Source organism: Hyperolius riggenbachi, chromosome 4 (assembly GCF_040937935.1).
Source record: "Hyperolius riggenbachi isolate aHypRig1 chromosome 4, aHypRig1.pri, whole genome shotgun sequence".
NCBI lineage: Eukaryota > Metazoa > Chordata > Amphibia > Anura > Hyperoliidae > Hyperolius > Hyperolius riggenbachi.
Genome location: NC_090649.1, coordinates 436,285,878 through 436,305,190, shown reverse-complemented (window position 1 = coordinate 436,305,190; position 19,313 = coordinate 436,285,878). Strand labels below are relative to the sequence as shown.

Below are 19,313 nucleotides of genomic sequence, written 5' to 3'. Positions count from 1 at the left end.
AATGTCAAGTGTGTTTGGTCAGAGTCTTCAAAAAATATGTCAGTTCTTTGTTCAGACTGTTTATAATCATTATTAGCCTAAAGCTGAATACTTACCACCCGGTGAAGATGGATCCAGCAACGCCCCCCTGACGAAGAGCATTCCGTGAGCCATCTTCTGGCTGGTCGGTATGCGTTACGTCGCATGATGGGCGCAAACGGGAAGTCAAGTGATTGCGGTACTTACGGCGGAGTTGGCAGGGATCTTAACAATCCTATCCGCCGTGAGGGTGGTTGTTTTCGTGCGTTGCTAAATGGCGTCCACGTGATCGCAAACCTGTACCCATGGCATGAGGTCACGGAAACGATCCCTCAAAAAAATTGCCGGTGGTCATTAAAATCGTCGGAACAATCACATAGTGAGTACAGGCCTTAACTGTAAAATGTGCAAAAGCTGATGTCATTCGTCTATATAAGTTAATAAAAATCTATTTGTTTGTGAATTAAGGATCTAGTTTTGCATCATACTTGACAAAGAACCCTAAAGAGTTTCAAAAACTTTCTTTTTGCATCTACTGAGTTAATTAGTAATTGGCATTAACCTTCCAGGAAAATGTTAAATATTTGAAAAGACCCATTGATGACCCTATTACTGAAGACAACATGTAGTGTGGGAGAATGCAAAGAGCTGATCTCCAACATTCTTCGAGCTGCAGGAGGTGCTGTTGTTAAATGCCGGAGGCAACAACATATTTCTTACATTTGTAAGCCAATTAAAGCACATATCTAGACATAACAAATATGGAATAGAATTCCGGAGGATAAATATGCTTTCAATAAATGTTAGCATGCCTAAAACAAAGTAAAAAATAAAAGAGTTTTGCTACTTTATAAATTAAAGCTTAACTCCAAGAAAGGGGTTTCGTGTTGTTGTGGTTTCTTTTGGAGAAATGTACATCAAACCAAATTCCTGCAAATGGCAATGTAAACAGTAAAAAAAACAAATATATGTTTTGATGATGTTTCCCCCCAAAAAATTCTGCCTTTGTTCCTACTGAAAAGAGCAGAAAACAAAACAAAAACACAAGAAGACAGTTGGGGGTGGGGGTAAAGAGAACACTCCCACATAAAAGTTTTGTTTTTTTACAAATCTGCAATGCAGTCCAACTGTGGTTCGAGTGCAGAGAAACGGTCATTTACAGCTCAGGGTTCTTAAACCTCACAGGTATTAAAACCCCCCCATAAAATTAACACAGCTGAGTTCTACGAAGGATTGGGACTGTACATACACAGGTCTATCTCATCTTGTCAAATGTTACATCACATACCCTTAGGCTGGTTTCACAGTGGGACGTTACAGGCGCACGTTAGAGCAGCCTGTAACGCAGCCCACCGCACAGTAATGAAAAATCAATGGGGCTGTTCACAGTGCGGACGTTGCGTTACATTGTAACGCTGCGTCACAAGACAACGTACTGCATGCAGTACTTTGGACGCGTCCAGCACCACCAGACGTTGAGTTAGGGGGACGTTATGCGACCTTAACGCCCCCTCTAACGCAACGTCCTGGTGTGAAATTTGCCTTAAAGTGGTCTAACACCCAGCATTTCAACTTTACTTTAAAAGATTGCTTACAGCTTATAAACTATTATGCCAGATATTTTTTTTAGCAGAAATTCACTGAATGGATTAAACATGACATTTTAGTGCTGCATTTAGCTAGAAATCCTCCTCGTGCTTGCTTGTTTAGTTACAAATGTATCTATCTACAATGTAACAAACAAACACTGCTCTGAGAGAACAAAGAGGGCTTCCCCAGCAGGCTTTTCAAAGGTCTATTTGTATTCCAAATAAAGATACATTTGTAACTAAAAGATAAGAACGGATGCGGATTCCTAGTTAAATCCAACACTAAAATGTCATGTTTAACCCATTCAGTGAATTTCTGCTTAAAAAAAAATCTGGCATAATAGTTTGTAAGCTGTAAGCAATCTTTTAAAGCAAAGTTGTAATGCTGGGTGTTAAACCGCTTTAAATAAGAGCCCTCTTCCTGGTGCCTAACATTTACCTACTTTACCCCAACATATACCAACTCTCTGACACATAGCTTAAAAGATTTTCAATCTTAACTTCCTCTTTCCTGAAAATCTCTTTCCTGACATTTAACACCTACTCTAAAGATACCTTTCCAAAGCCTAAGCCTGACTGTGCAACTCAGGGGTGGGCAAACTTTTTGGCTCGTGAGACACAAAGGGATCTTAAATTTGACAAAGCGGCCAGACTAGTAGAAATAGCCAAAGTGCCCCCCTGTCCACCAGTACCGGAAGCCAACCATGCCCCTAGTGTTAGTTTGGACCCCAGTTCACAAAGCCGATGAGACTCCCCCCCCCCCCCCCCCCCCGAATAGATAGCCACGTGTGCCCTTAGTATTAAGCAACCCCCCTCCTTACATAAGTAGCAAGGTGTGCCCCCCGTATTAAGTAGCCGTCTCCCCTAATATAGTTAGTCAGATGTGCCCCCAGTATTAAGTAGCCCCCTCCCCCAGTATAGGTAGCCAGGTGAGCCCCCTGTATAAAGTTGCCCCCTCCCCAGTATAGGTAGCCAGGTGTGTTACCTTTATGAAGTAGCCCCCTCCCCAGTATAGGTAGCAAGGTGGGCCCCCAGTATTAAGTAGCCCTCTCCCCTAATATAGTTAGCCAGGCATACCCCCAGTATTAAGTATTCCTTACTAATGCTCACTTTCTGTCATTCCCTTTACATAGTAGGTCCTTTCCTGACAAGTTTTCATTGCTTACATGCTGGCACACTAAGCACAGGATCTCAGACAATAGCTTTACCACTGCTTTATTAATAGAGGGGTAAAGAGTGACATGGTTTATTTGTTGTCTTGCTTGCCTAGAGCCATGGTTGCAAAATGCCATGCATAGTTTAATGCATTGAAATCAAAATAACTATGCACAGTAAATTAAAGCCTTATCTAGATTAGCAACATATAAGCTACAAGAAACATCTAAAAAGAGGTTCACATAATTTAAGCAAGAAAAAAAGATACCTGCAGTGGTTCTCAAACGAAAGAATTACCGGATATTCCGAGGTGACAAATGCATACTCCTTGATGGCTTGTATTACATCCTTCAGAAATAAGCAGAGATTATGTTGTGTTAATGAGATTTTAATCACCAAATGAACATTACGGATGAGTCTGATGTGAACATTGTCAGGTTATGTCTCAAATATGTCGAGCTTTGAGCTCAGTGACAAAGACACTCAATAAAGTAATAATCATCAGTGCTCACAAAATTAGACTGCCATCAATTTTGTAGGCTGACTAAAAAGGACATGTGTAGCAGGATTTGGCCATTATAAGCTATTATACAGCTAGAATGGTAGATGAGGAAACACAAAGCTCTGTGAGGACAGTGTAGGGGGGATGTTACCTAAAGATTTAACATGGTGGATCTTTAATGACATCCGAGCAACCTCCGAGCGTTGTTCCACTAACCCCGCCCTTCAGAAGCCGTTCCGGCATGTGCCATGTGTAGTCTCTCCTCTGCCTTCAATAGCAACAGATGCATCGCTAGCCTCTAAGTTAGTGATGCATCTGTACAGAACTCAGTCCTGATCTTAGCATATTTCTAATGAGGAAAGATGAAAATTTGGGGATGCTCTTTGCATCAAACGTAATGAAAAAAAAAGCCAAAAACATACTTTTTAGTTTTAGGACTATTTCACGCTGTGGTGTTGTGGTAAGCTATTTTACTGCAAGAGGCCGCTGAGGCAATGAAAGTCTATGGAGACTGTCCTACTTACGAGATGTGATGGAAGTATAATTATCTCCGCAGTCCTTCCGCAAAGTCATCCATGCATTACCGCATGATCCGTGTCTACTGCATGGATTATGCAGTAATGTAGGTCTATAGATACGCAGTGTGTGGGAAGGCACGGTACGGCACGCATGTGCGGACCGATGGGAATCCTAGTGACGTACTTCCTTGTCCAGCAGGGAGTACGTCACTGATCGGGTGGTGGGCCTATGCATGTGACATGTCTCCACACTGCGGCGCAGGGTCATTTATACTACTGATTCATGCAGCGTGGTGAATCCATGGTAGGCTGCCATGCCATAGAATCACCACACAAGCGTAAAAGCTGCCTGACTGATGCAACTCTAAAATTGTAGACTTCATTACCTAGGTTTTTTTGGGGGGAAATGATTCAGCAAATGTCAGAAAAGCGGAGGACATACAAAATGTATATACCCTAAAGGGGTGATCAGAAACCCTATTCACTTAAATTGAAAAAAAACAAATAAAAAAAAAAAACTGTGGCAAACCATTTGTTCTGAACAGGGCTGTGGAATGATCTGCTTCAGCTCCTCAGTTTATGAAATTACCGACTCCGACTCCAGGTACCCAAAATTGCTCCGACTCCTTAGTCTAATGTTTACAAAGGCTATGGATTTGGTTAAAAAATCATCAGACTCCTCAGTTTATTGAAACCACCGACTCCAGGTACCCAAAATTGCTCCGACTCTGACTCCTCGACTCCAACTCCACAGCCCTGGTTCTGAACATGCGTATGGTCTTCATTTAGCATTATTTGAGGTGGAAAAAGAGCCTCATCCACTTAGTTTGAAGCCATGTCTTCTGAGAACCAACAAATGCCAGACATGGCAAAACAAACATCAATGTTGTCCTGTTTTTGATAGTTTTTCCTGACAACTATTAAGGCCAGATTTATACTTTTTGTGCCCCTAGGCCAAGTATGTTGTTGCTCCTCTTTCATGTGCAGCACCCCCCCCCCCCCATTCCATGCGCAGCCCCCTCTTCCATGTGTATCCTGTATGTATAGCAGCCACTTGCTTTCATGAACAGCTTCCCAGGGCATCAGTTTCCCTTTTTCATGTGTTGCTCCCAGTTTCAGCCTCCTCTTTCATTTGTAGCAGCCCCTCTTCCATATCCCGGTCCCCCTTTGGACTGCAGGCACCCAAGGCCCGGGCCTTTGCGGCCTTTCTAGAAATCCAGCCCTGACGACCATGTCTGTGGCCTTTTAAATAAATGTGGCACAAGTGCAGATAAATGGCAGTGCTTATAAAAGGGCAAAATACAGTAATAATGAACACATACCTTAAATAAGATATCTGTGCACATGGCTTTTCCGTGTGTAATTATGGGTTCTTGATCTTCACCTTTTCCATCCCAGCAATCTAGCTCAACACACCTACCCAAGACAAAAACACACATTCAAATTAAAATGCGCATTGTTAAAGTGATTGTAAAGGGCAAAAAGATCAATTTCGACCATTTCAGCCCATGCAGATGAATGCAGTGGCTGCTGTTTCTATTGATAGTGGGGATAGTCAATAAGATGCAAATAATTTACAGTTGTTGTTGGATTATTCAAATGTTTGCAGATTGAAAATGGATCAATCAAGTTTGGCCAAGATGGAATTCGATTGGTCCATTTCTTTAAACTGCATACATTTTGCATGAACAATTTGCATAATCCTGCATCCTGAATTATTTGCATCTCATTGACCCTCCGTAGTAGATAGGGCAGAATTTCAAACATTTTACACTCATTCAGACAGAAGCAGAGGAGGGTACTGACATTGATAATCACTGCGGTCTGTATCATAACCATGGTTTACATTAGCTCCCAGTGTTCTTGCAACTTTCACCTGATATTCAGAAATGGGATGTCCCTCAATAATAAACAACAGCAAATGCTATTAAAAGGTATTAATTTCTGAACGATGTTTGCCATTCCTGAAAGCTATTTGTCATATTTTTTGAACTGCTCAGAACTTGCAACCCTAAAGAATGCTGCCCCTGAAAATCTGCGTGAACTGCCCCCAAAGTTTCCATCCAGTACTATGGAGCTCATGGTAAAAGCCATAGGCCCCCGGCAGGAAAACAGGCATTGAAGTAGTCATGTGAATAAACCCAAAATTACGTCCATGGAAAATGGCAAAATTATCTGTGGACAATATTGATCTACAGTATAAGCGTTTTTATGTATGTGTGGCTCAAATCACACACAGGTGCTCTGCTTAAACCTCAGATATTAAACTTGGTGTGCTCCTGTCTGTTGACTTGAGAGTAGTCAGCATGTCGAGACCAAAAGCACTGTGAGGCCTTCAGAAAGAAGATGGTAGCAGCTTAAAAGTCTGGTAAGGGATTTAGAAAGATCTCAAAAGAAGTTAGAATCAGCTATGTCTGAAAAATAGTAGAAGACTTTCAAAATAACTGCCAACATGCCCAGGGCTGGCCGTCCTAGCAAATCTACCCCAAGAGCAGGCCGCAAGATGCAAAAAGTTTCCAAAAAACATAACATGTCATCACGGGACCTATAACATCTGCTCCTGAATATAGCTGTAACCTCAGAGTAGTCTCAGGTATTAGGAAAGGCAATCCTAATGCACAAAACACCATGGTTAATATTTTGAAATTTCTCTCTAAGCACCATACAAGCAGTGATTTTAAAATACAGCAAATACCTGCATCCAGCCAGGAGGACCTGTCTGTACATTTCTACTGAGGACTTTCCACCAAACTGCCTCCCGGTAAGATACGTATTGTGGGAGGAGCTTATGAAGTAGTGTGCAAGTGGGTGATCCATTTCCTGGTAGAGTTCTAATCGGTCTAGAAAGACGGGGGCGTTTTCATCAGACATCAGATACCTGCAGAAGCCATCGCTTGACATGCAACCTGCCAACAGAAAAACAAGGTTATGCCAAAAGGGTTGTATGTAACAAGGTGCATACTTGGAAATTTACTTCAGTAAAAAATGAAGGTAGCCCCTCCACAGTGCGGGACAGGTGCCCGTGGCCACTCGGAAATTTGGGGACTGCACTGATTACAACAGTAATTGCGGCGCCCAATGGACAATTTGGGCACCGGTTATAGCCAAAGCGCTGGGGCAATGAGGATTGCGGTGGAGGTAGCGGCATCTGGGTATGTTATCAGAGGTGAGCCTGTAAGTGTAGATTATGTGTCAGCAGTACGTAGGGGTAGATTAATGTTAGGCTTAGATGGCGGTAGTATAACATTAGGAGTAGGTAAGGCAAGTTAGTGTTAAGCTTAGATAGTCGGTAGGTTAATGTTAGGAGTAGATAAGTGGTTTTACACCAGAAACACAGAGCATTGCACCATCAAATACAGGCCTTCAAAGGACACGCACTATTGCATGGTGCTCCCTGTCTGGCCACCGGCCAAGCAGGAAGTGACACGCGCGTGACGTGCATTTGCCTTCACTTACTGCTTCGCGTAGACGGAAGTGTATTATTTAAATACACTTCAGCACATGCGTGCCGCAACGTCGCCTCAGTAATTTTTTAAACATCCACGGGTCGCCATAGACTAACATGACTTCTGGGGATGTGGCTCAAACTTCTGTTGTGTCGCGCCGTAACGATGTAGTATGAAAGACTCCATAGGGTGCGGTAAAAATACTGCACCGCACCGGTGTGAAAGGGTCCTCAGATTAGTGTAAGAGGAAGGTTAGGTAAAGCGATAATAGAATATCAGTAATTTTACTGATATTCTATCATCATAATTATCCCGTGTCCAATAATAGAATATCGGTAGTATTGCCTATATTCTACTAGTGGCGTCACCCGGTGCCCTTTTTTGCTGTAAGCACAATTGTAGTTTTTTGAATTTTGTTTCCAATAAATCATTACTGAACGAGTTGAAAGGGTACAGATATTCACCACCCTCTGGAAAGGAAAGAACCTCAGTAAACAGGTGAAAAGTATACTGAATACACTGAGAAACTGTATTACCTATCATTGGTGGCAATCAAAATAGGGCCTAAGATAAAACATGAGTTTGGCTTATAAGACGGCTGGGCGTATATAAGACGAACCCCCAACTTTTCCGGTATATACATTTTGGGATATACTTGCCCTATAAGACTACCCCTCTTGACTGTTGGACATTTGTATACTGTACTGTATGTACTGGTGATATACTGTATAAACAGGTAAAGATACTGGTGCTGTACTGTATGTGGTACCCAGTATACAACAGCCAGGCAATCACGGCAAGCGATGTACCTTACCTTACTGTTATATACAAATCCTGTTTGGATAGGTCAGCTATCCCTGTCTCCAAGACTATAAGAGCAATAGCGCAAACATGACTCTTTTTCCAGTCTGTCCCGCCCTTGTATACTATTACCTCCTTCCCTACCTCTCAGATCTCACACATGCGCGTCTGCACCGCTTCCCTGCAGTCCTCAGGCGTGAGATCTGAGAGGCAGAGAAGGAGGTACAATAATAAGATACAAGAGCGGGCCAGGCGGGTGAAAGAGGCATGTTTTCCTGGGCTCAGCGCCGCTATATCTCTTTTCTCCATACCCCAGGCGTCACGGATGCCTGCAGCTTGCTCCACACTTCACTTACACCTTCCCAGTGAGGTGCCCCCTCAGCTCTTCATTGGGACCGCATTAAGTCACTTCTTCCCACTAATCCTAGTGAGTGGGTTTTCTTCTACCATACTTGTACAGCACCGCCCTTGCTGCTTTCATACAGTCGCCGCATATGGCGGGGATGCTGCCGCAGACGTTTTTGAGCTCCCCTCACCATATGCGGCAACCACGGACTCCATTCTGCCTCGGAAGTTCCAGCACCCGCCCTTTTGAAAAGATTTTCCTGGGTTAAAAAGTAGTCTTATACGCCAGAAAATGCAGTAACTGTCCCCTTCACTAACCCCACTCTTATACGAACCTCGCCCTAAACTAGTACTAGTTTAGTTTACTAGTACTAGTACATACTTAAAGTGGCTTTGGACCCACATTTATTACTATAATAAAATAAAGTCTTCAGTCACAAACTGTGCTAGCATCTGTTATTTTTCCAGCTTACCACAGGGTGGTGCTGGTTGCGCAAGATACAACTGGTAGAAAGGATTATTTAAAGTTTTCTACTACCTAATTTATTAGTGCAGGTGCTGTAAATTATTAGCAAAGTCTCCTGCTCTATGCAGATAAGTACAGCTTATTACTCCTGCAACATGGATAAAGTCTCTGAACAAACTGATTACTTCTGCAATTTGGGCTTATAGTCAGTCTTTCCCAGCTGCAAATTGAAATGAACAGGTCATTTTTTAATAACATAAAACAGAAAGATTGAGACAGCGCTAATTGATATTTACGGCAATTTTATCAAGACAGTGGAATTTCCTTTTTAACAAAAAAGCAAAGTCCTAACATAAAGAGCCATACTATCCCTCCCGAGACTTAGCGTTTACCCTTGCTATTGTAAAACACTATCCCCACCTATCACAACTAACTATTAACTATTCTCCGCCTCACGAAATACTATAACATCTTCATACCCATGCACTAAAGCCCTTGAAAACTAAACACCTTACAACTCTACCAATAGGTGGTAAAACCCCATAAAAAATACGCAATGAAGAAGTAGTGAGTGAAAATCCCCAGCTCCAAAATGAAACTAACCTGGTGCCAAAACCAGCCGGAGCCAAAATTACAAGGCCAAGGTTATATTGGAAGAAGTGGGTGATCTGGTGCTCCTTACTTTGATGCCTGGTTACTTTCGACACTTCTGCCTTCACTGAGCTGGCATCAAAACCTGTCGGAGCCAGATCAACCTGTCATGGCACCAGGCCTCTGTGCCAAGATGGACCCGGGAAAAATTGAATTATGTGTACATGAAATTAGGCAATTTTCTAACCCATTTAATTCAATATTAAAGTCATCCCGAGCTGAAGATCGGGATCAAAATCTATATATCTTATCTAAAGTTTAGAAGTTTACACAGCATATCTATCTGCAAACAGCTTCAAAAGATTATGATTATTTATTCCTGTGATACAATGAGAGCAGCCATGTTCTGTTTTTGTCACATTGTCACAGGCTGAGGGCTGGATATGCTATTAGCTTGCCTGTGTGTAAATTAAGTCCCCTCTCCTCCTCCCTCTGCCTCTGAAATCTCTGGCTAGTAACCTCCTCCTCCTCCTGCCCAGACTGAGCTCCCATAAGCCCTTGCTACAGTGCCAAGGCACAAAATGAGCTGTGGGCGAGGCTTGTTTAGTTTATAGGGAATTAGAGTATTAAAACAAAACAAAAAAAGTATTTGGCTTGAGGAATGCCCTATAAACTATATGAAAGGAACACAATTATGCAATGAGTAAAAGTTTATCTCGGATCCACTTTAAGACAGGGAAGCCTCAGGATCCTATTGACGCTTCTCTGTTGTCCCCTGTTGCTGAGCGTGGCCCTCCTCCACATCGGGGCTGCACAGCTCCTCATCGTGAAGCGTGGCCGCGCAGTAGCCACGCAAGCTTGTCCACGTAAATGCAGTAGTTACTGCACATGCGTGAGCAGGCCGCGTGCCTACTGTGTGGCCACGCTTCAGAAAGAGGAGCTGTGCGACCCCGATGTGATAATGCCTTGTCGCTAATCCTCTGGGGAGCACCCTCAGCGAAAGGGGACAAGTAGTAAGGGAAACCTTTAAAGGATCCTGCGGCTTCCATCTCTTAAAGTGAACCTCTAGACTAAAAATCGACTCAGCAGCACTGAAAAGGCTTGGTGTTTCTTTAACAGTTTCACAGCATCAGAACTTTGTTTCTCTTATACAAGCCTCATTTTTAGCTGCACAGAAGAAAACTGCCCGGGCTTTTTTTCCCTGATGCTGTGCAAAGCATGATGGGATTTCTAAAGTTGTTCTCGTTCTGCTGTTTTGGTGCAATTTTTTTTTTTACATTTTGAATTTGACATTTGAAGCCTAGCGCGTGCAGCTGGGAGGGGTTATCAGGAGGACACCGGACAGTTGGAACTGTGTCTCCTGCTCCTTGTCACCTACTTTCAACCAAAAAGATGGCTGCCCCCATGACAAAGATGGCAGCCCCTATGAATCACAAACATTTGCCTGTTCTTTTAAAACAGGGTGGGTAAGAGATTATATTACCTATCTATTCTAATTAACATAACTAATGTAATTTAATAACAGTATGTTTGCTTAGGCTAAAGTTACCCTTTAAGGTACGTATTTTGTAAGCTTCGGCTTGGGTACACTTTAAAGTGGGCTTATACTTCCAAAACTAAAATTTCAGTAACTACTCTTAGTTACATAAAACATTTGAAAGCATTTCCTGTGTGTAAAAACATTTACTTTCACAGGCTTGCTTATATCTGGCTAATCAGAAAATGTTATCATGCCAGCCAGGATACACTCTCTGCCTGTGTCTTGAATCTGCTCCCTCCCTCTGCTAAATAGAAATCGCCCTGGCAACAGCTTAGTCACTTAAACAGAAAAGGAATGTGACAGAGTTAAGACACAGGCAGAAAGATTGTTGTCGGCAATGAGTACATTTGCCGATAAACCAGATATAAGCAAGCCTGTACTGATCTCTGCAGTTAACATATAGCTTTTACACATAGGGAATGCTTTGGAAATGCTTTCAAATGTTGTTTTAAGTAACTAAGAGTAGTTACTGAAATGTTAGCTTTCGGAGTATAATCCCACTTTAAAAGGGTACCTCCAGGTAAGCAGGCACTGCTTGGCATTCCATAGTAACTAAACAGATAACCATGTAGGAAATATTTCTTCGTGAAGCAAAATTTTAATCTAAAAAGAAAAAGTAAATCTTGTAAACATTTATAAAAAATTAAATTCGCCTCCCTGAAAACAATGTATGCACTCATTCCTGTGAATGTACAGTGTACAATTTTCTCCATCATTATTTCACATAAACTTTTTTAAACGACCACTATCGTGAAAAAAATTTAAAATACATGTTAACATATACAAATAAGGATTATGTTTCTTCCAGAGTAAAATGAGCCATAAATTACTTTTCTACTATGTTGCTGTCACTTACAGTAGGTAGTAGAAATCTGACATTACCAACAGGTTTTGGGTTAGTCCATCACTTCATGGGGGATTCTCAGCATGGCTTTTATTCTTTATAAAGTCCATCTCTGAAAAGGACTAATACAATGATGTTGGCCAGCCTCCCTGCTCGCTGCACACTTTTTTTGGCAGTTGGACAAAGCAGCTGCCATTCATTAAAGAGAGACTGAAGCCTTTTAAAATACATGTTTTTATGCTGCAGGCCACTTCATCATTATAACCCAAGTTGATTTGCTGCGGGGACGCAGCAGAGCGAGGTCTTAATCCCCATGAAATCCCCAGGGCAAGATATGGGGCTCCTTCTGGGTAGAGGCAGAGCTTTGGGCAGTAGCTCTGCCTCTCCTCACATCAATCTCCGCTGATCTCTGCCTCTCCCCGTTCCTCTCACTCCTCTTTCACTGAGTGGGGCGGGGAGAGATGGCGATCGGCGCTGACTGTCTGTACTGGAGGCAGACCTACAGCCCAAAGCTCTGCCTTCCCTAGGCAGCAAAATCCACGACCTGGAAAGTCATGGAATTTTGCCACGGGATTTGGGGGGTATAAAGCCCTTGTGATGCAGCGTCCCCACAGCAAATCAGCTTGGGTTATAATGATGAAGAAGCATGCAGCATAAATACAGGTATTTTGAAAGGCTTCAGTCTCTCTATAAGTGCTTTTGACACTAAAGAAAACCCTGAGAATCCCCCATGAGGATATGGGCTAGTCCAAGATCTGTCGGTTCTGTCAGATTTCTACTGCCTACTGTAAGTGACAGCAACATAGGAGAAAAGTAATTTTCAGCTCATTTTATTCTGGAAGAAATGTACTTCTTATTTGTGTTTACATGTATTTAAAAAATTTTTTGTGATAGTGGTCCTTTAAGCACATTTATACAAGGCTAGACATAATTTAACAAGATTATTTTCATTCAGCCTCCAACAGTCTAATTTTGAGCGAAACACCGAGGAGAGGGAAAGGTCACAGTAATTGAGATTTAAACCTCCTCACTGTCTGTAGTAATTTGCAGTCTGTAGTTCATTTTCTGGGTCACAATGTCGCATCTGGGTAAAACTTTTAATACAACTTTTGCTAGGAACTTGGCCAGGCGCCCGCCATGTATCAAGATGTGAAATGGATGTACTTTTCATTAGACGCGATTGGGCAGGTTATTAGAAAACACATATGGAATATGAATTGTTCAATCAAATATCTACACTGCGAGGGTCAAAGGTCCTCTGTGTTCAGTTGCGAATCTCGGTACAATAATTAAAGCGAAGAACATGCTTCCAGTACAAATGTGGTCGCTACCTTTTTTTTTCAGCTCGTCATCGGGCTCATACGTCTCGATAATCTGTAGCGCCCTCTTCACTTCAAAGAACGGGAACAGGATTTCATTCAGGCGGGGATCTCGTTGATGCTGCGTTGAAAAGATGGTTTCATTTCACAATTTAACAGTTTTGTTTCCATTATTGTTCGTGAACTATATGCAGTAAATTCACCAATTCAATGTGAACAGAGGCATATTCAGTATAAACCAACATCTGTATATTTACATGTGTGTAGATATATTTAAAGAGGAACTGTAACCAAGGTTTGAATTTCATTCCAATCAGTAGCTGATACCCCCTTTCCCATGAGAAACCTTTAGCTTTTCTCGAATAGATCATCAGGGGGCTCTGTAGGGCTGATATTGTGGTGAAACCCCTCCCACAGTGTGATGTCAGGACTTAGGTCCTGACATCACACTGTGGGAGCCTTGTTGCATTGTGGGAAATAATGTCTGTTTCCAAATATCAAGCAACAAGTATCTCCCTCTGTGCATATGTATATCTATAAGAAAACAACCTTTTAGCCTATCGCATTGTTAGGGGGTGTGGTTATAGATAATGGCAGTTGGTGCTTGTCTGTTTTTTTATGTCTGCCGGTAGTAAAGATGATGACGTGCAGGTGGATTGTGGTTCAAACAATATGAACAAATGACATGGCGAATATCAATCATTTCATGATCTCGCTTTAATTTTTTAACTTCTCACTTTGTAATGTACTGAATTATTGTTTATCCCTTTTCGCTAAAATTCCTCTTTAAATGAGACATTTCAATGTTGCTGCAAAATATTACTTTATAGCACACCTGAAGTGAGAGGGATATGGAGGTTACAGGGGTGTTATTGTAGGAGAGCAGCCCCTGCAACCACAGAGCTGTTGGGGGCCTCCTACTACTAACCTTACCTTCCTCCAATACATGGAACAATGCTCCTATTCAGATATTGATGGCCACACTTATTTTACGAGCCTTGCAAGATTCCCCCCCCCCCTCCCCCGAAGGTCACCAAGGGAAGGGGTGAGAACCTTGGGGAGGCCCTTTCAAAGTTTTGCTGGTGAGCCCCATGAGTTGCAGTTACTACACTGGGAGGCTGTGGATATTGTCTGCTGCGCCAGATGCTACCGATGTCTTTCCACGCACAATGCATCACTTGGCGTAACCATAGAACATATCCGTCATCCGAGCACCAATCGCCTAGACCACAGATGTCAAACTCCAGTCCTCGAGGGTCATATTCATGCCAGTGTATAGGATGGACTGAGACATTGAGAATTGTGCTCTATGTAGTGAACCACCCTTTTCCTGGTTCAGTCCCATCAATTCATTTGAGCTTTGACAAAACCATGCAAGGACCTCGGCCCCAGAGGATTGGAGTTCGACATCCCTAATCTAGGAGCAGTGCGGTGGAGTAGTGGTTAGCACTCTTGCCTTGCAGTGCTGGGTCCCTGGTTCAATTCCCAGCCAGGGCACTATCTGCATGGAGTTTGTATGCTCTCCCCATGTCTGCATGGGCTTCCTCCGGGAACTCTAGTTTCCTCCCACATCACAAAAAACATAGATAAGTTAATTGGCTTCCCCCTAAAGTGGCCCAAGTCTGTGATACATACACTATACAATATTATCATAGACATATGACTATGGTAGGGATTAAAATGTGAGCTGCTCTGAGTGACAAGACAATATACTCTGTACAGCGCTGCGGAAAATGTCAGCGCTTTATAAATACTAAATAATAATAGCTAGGAGATGCTCTGACCCAGCTGTTTGCCCATTACTACATAGCCTAAAGTGGACCGGTCACTTGCTACCTAATATATCTCTTCCTTACACAGGTGAAATGAGATAATTAATGTTGTTCACTTCACCTGTCAGTACTATGACTGATCCATGAAGGATATGCAAATTAGAATAATTGGCTAAATTGGTGCAAGGCAATTTCTAAGATAAAAGGGGCCACTTTATAACAAAGCGGAGAAAGAAAAAAAGATGGAAGGTTTTTTAAAACATCAAAGGCTCCCAATAAAGTGGCAGTGAGCTGTGGTCACAACAGTAGTAAAGTTGTGTACATAATATATGCCTTCCGTGACTTCCTCTTTTTTAAATACATATAAAGAGTGAATCTTCAACTGGAGTCCTATTTTATGCCCAACCCTTCCATCCTTATTCCTTTACTATGCTGCTTGCATTGGCCAGCCAGTTATATTTCTTGTTTCATGTGCAATCAACACTGTAACAATGACAGTTTGAAACAGAACAAACATTCCATAGGAACCAACAGTCATGCTCACATCCACTGAGGAAATCAAATATAGCGGAGCAACTTTCTGTACCCATGTAAACCAATCAGAGATTTACAGGTCACAAAAAATAAAAAGAAATGGAAGGAAATTCCTTACTATGATACAATTGTATCTGTATACTGTATGTCTGCATTTAACTTATTCAACATATTTTTGATATCAGTTTGCTTTAAAGTGAACCCAAGGTGAAACTAAACTGATAAGATAAATAATTGTATTTATCCTCCTACTAAGGTATCCCATGGTTTTGTTTTATATATAAACATTTACAAAGTAGAATTCATGTTTGTTGTCTCTGCCCAGTGGCAGCCTATTAAGTGTCCCTAAATACATGAACTATTGACCTTTTCCTATCTCCCTCTGCTCTCAAAAGTTGTATTCTGCCAGGAAAACTTTTATGGCTGTAATTTGCTAATCAGTAATGTGTACAAGGTACTGACAATACAGAAGCTGTCACTTGCATGCCTTAAATTTCCTCTTTAAGGCAGCAAAATTAAACAAGTAAAACAGCCTGGTTATGAATATGTTTTGCATTGTACATACCCATGTTTATCTCATCATGTCACATTTCACTTCAGGTACACAGGTACAGGTCTGAATCCAGATTGTATAAGCACAACTGAATATTCTTAATTGACATATAATAACTCAGGTCAGGCATCTATCTGATCAGTCAGTTAAACCAAATGTTTAAAGGACCAATATCATCAAAAAATGTAAATACATGTAAACATATACAAGTTAATTCAAATTTAGCTATGTACAAGCTGACTTATATTCAGCCACAATGCCCTATTAAGTTTGATAAGATCTGGCTGCCTTGGTTGGAATATTTAAAGGATCAAATAATTGATAATACTGCATAATGGTATATAGGCTTCGATAAACACTGATTTGTCTGAGCCTGGGGTTGTGGTGTCTGGATGTGCAGGAGTCAGACCCAGAGGGAAGGGGTGGTGGGATGGGATTGGGTTGGGTGGGATGCTAGGTACTGTTTTGTATGTTGTCTATTGAAAAAAACAATAAAATTTACTTTAAAAAATATACAAAGAAGACGTATGTTTCTTCCAGAGTAGAATGAGCAATAAATTACTTTTCTCCTATGTTGCTGTCACTTACAGTAAGTAGTAGAAATCTGACAGAACCGACAGGTTTTGGACTAATCCATCTCTTCAAGGGGGATTCTCAGCAAGGATTGTATTCTTTATAAAGACATTCCCTGGAAAAGATTCATACAAAGATACTGGCCAGCCTGCCTGCTCACCGTACACTTTTTTGAAAGTTGGATGGAGCAACTGCCATTCACTACTGTGTATACTTGCATATAAGCCTACCCGCATATAAGCCAAGGTACCCACTTTTCCATCAGAAACCAGGAAAAAGTGATTGACTCGTGTATAAGCCCCCTCCCCAATATAGCCTTCTCCACAGTAGCCAGATATTCCCCCAGTACAAGTCAGCCCCCCTCCCCATAGCCAGATGTGGTCCAGGATCATACAGCTGTGTCTCAAGAAGCCACTATATTGCGTCATAGATATGAGACACAACAAATGCCACACAGGGAGAATCCCCGATCATTGCACCACTGACATGCTGCTGCACGCTCCGCTCCACAAGCCAGGGGACACAGGTACTCTTGACTTGAGCAGCGCACTCTGCACACCATGTTGCAGGGGATGGGGGGAATAGACACAGCAGGGTGCAAGCTGGTAAGAGCAGGACCACCAGTGCACGATCCTTACGCTCCTCTGCCATTAACAAAACCTGCTCCATCATATGTTTTGCTCCACTGACTCGCATATAAGCTGAGGGTGTAACTTTTCAGCACATTTTTTATGCTGAAGAATTAGTCTTATATGCGAGTATATACAGTAAGTGCTTTTGAAAATAAACAAAACCCTGAGAATTCCTTGCGAGGAGATGGACTAGTCCAAAACCTGTTGGTTCTGTCATATTTATGTTACCTACAGTAAGTGACAGCAACATAGGAGAAAAGAAATTTATGGCTCATTTTACTCCGAAAGAAACATACTTCTTATTTGTACATGTTTACATGTATTTTACATCTTATATTTTTTCATTATCCTAGTCCTGTAATCCTATATGCATTTTTTTTGAATGACTGTGACTTTTCATTTATCTTAGTAAACCACTTTATTCAATTTTCCTTAAAGCCATTTTTTAACAATAACCTGTCTGTTTCTTGCTGACTGTAATACAAAAGTCACAGTGTCTGGTGATCAATCACATCTTGAAGTGGCATTCTGCTTTTCAGCTGTTTTCAGGCTGCAGGCTACCCTGATTGGGCCAACATGTAACAGTATGTCTCTCCCACAACAGCAAATGAGCTGTGAGTGGTTATGTGCTTAATGACCTATATCTTGCTGCTTGTTGCCTTGGCGCTTGTGTATGGTTCTGTCACGCTACATAATAATGCACAGAACTCCCATTAGCCATTCGCTTTAGGAATGTTAATGTAAAAAAGAACCACTGTTTTCAGTAATGCAGATTTAAAGCTGTACTCAAGGTGGATGGAGAAAGGCCACCATTCAAATCCCAACTCTGGGCACAAATGTCAATATTGAGGAAGTTCATTTGGACGCTGGAGCAATTTGCAGATATGGAGTTGGATCTAGGGGTGACAATAATGAAAAGGGAGTATTGATTAGGTGTTAGTGCTGGAGGACACGATGTGGAAGGTTAAGGTAGCCATACATCTAGCAATGATGGGCAGATTCGACCAAGAGGACATCTCTCTCTGCCCATACACCCCAAGCCGATACCCGATTAATCTCATGCTGACGCATCTGCCGCCTCGCCGGCCCGATGCCCTCCCCCCTCCCGGTGCCCAGTGCAGTATACTTTACCTTTCTGTGTTCGCTGCTGGCTCCGTCTGCAATCGGCATATAAGCTCCCCACGTGGTTGTCGGCGTATACGTGGGCCCGAATGTGATATATACAGATTGCGGACAGAGCCCAGAGCTAGCGGTGGACACAAACAGGTAAAGTATACTGCACCAGAGGGGGGCCTATTTTACATTGGCAGGGACAGCCCCAGGGGCTTTGTTACATTCATCGCTCATCTAGATATTGCTTAGCGTTACAGACACACACTCGATCGCCCATGACGGCCCGACATCTTGCAACATGTCTGATCGATACATGTGACCATCATCGATAGGAAATGCTCTTGGCGGCATCGATTTTCATCTGATCCGATAATATTTATCGAATCGAATGGTCAATCGGCCGCCAAATCGATGGATGTATGGCCACCTCTAGATATACTGGCTAGGGTCAGAAAATTAAAAGCTAGTACACACCATGCAATTTTACTTCACTTCGAGAAAAGGATCCATTCAGACCTGACATCGATCAGTTATAGAAGAAAGCTAGCACAAACACGTTTGCAATATTTTTTGAAATTTTGAACAGATTTCTGATTTTTCCGAATGGATAGCGATCAAAAATGTATCGAAAGGAATGATAGCCCGAATTTCGATTAATATTTTCCCATAAGTCCAATCTTCTGACGATCGAGAAAGGGATTGATTCTGGGCTTGGGATCGGTTGGTGGCAGACAGTATATATTTTTTTTTTCCAATCCAATCTTTTACTGGATCGGGCATCAAATCTGAAGTAAAATTGTCGTGTGTACTAGTCTTAAAGGATACCTGAGGTGACATGTGACATGATGATATAGACATGTGTATGTACAGTGTCTAGCACACAAATAATTATGCCCAGTTCCTTTTTTTCTTGCTCTGCCTAAAGGAGTTAAATATCAGGTATGTAAGTGTCTGACACAGTCCTGACTCAGACAGTAAGTGACTACAGTGTGACCCTCACTG

The 19,313-nt window shown here is 42.0% G+C and overlaps 1 protein-coding gene across 17 annotated transcripts in view; it reads right to left on the bottom strand.

Moving 5' to 3' along the window:
* PLCB4 (phospholipase C beta 4) overlaps positions 1 to 19,313 on the bottom strand; it is a 459,946-nt gene that overhangs the window by 143,257 nt on the left and 297,376 nt on the right. For all 17 annotated transcript variants that reach the window (XM_068232509.1, XM_068232508.1, XM_068232514.1 and 14 more), the window contains 4 exons: positions 13,147 to 13,255; positions 6,478 to 6,688; positions 5,105 to 5,198; positions 3,031 to 3,110 (listed from right to left, as the gene is read on the bottom strand). In XM_068232509.1, the coding sequence (XP_068088610.1) occupies positions 3,031 to 3,110; positions 5,105 to 5,198; positions 6,478 to 6,688; positions 13,147 to 13,255 (494 nt within the window). The remainder of the gene's footprint in view (positions 1 to 3,030; positions 3,111 to 5,104; positions 5,199 to 6,477; positions 6,689 to 13,146; positions 13,256 to 19,313) is intronic.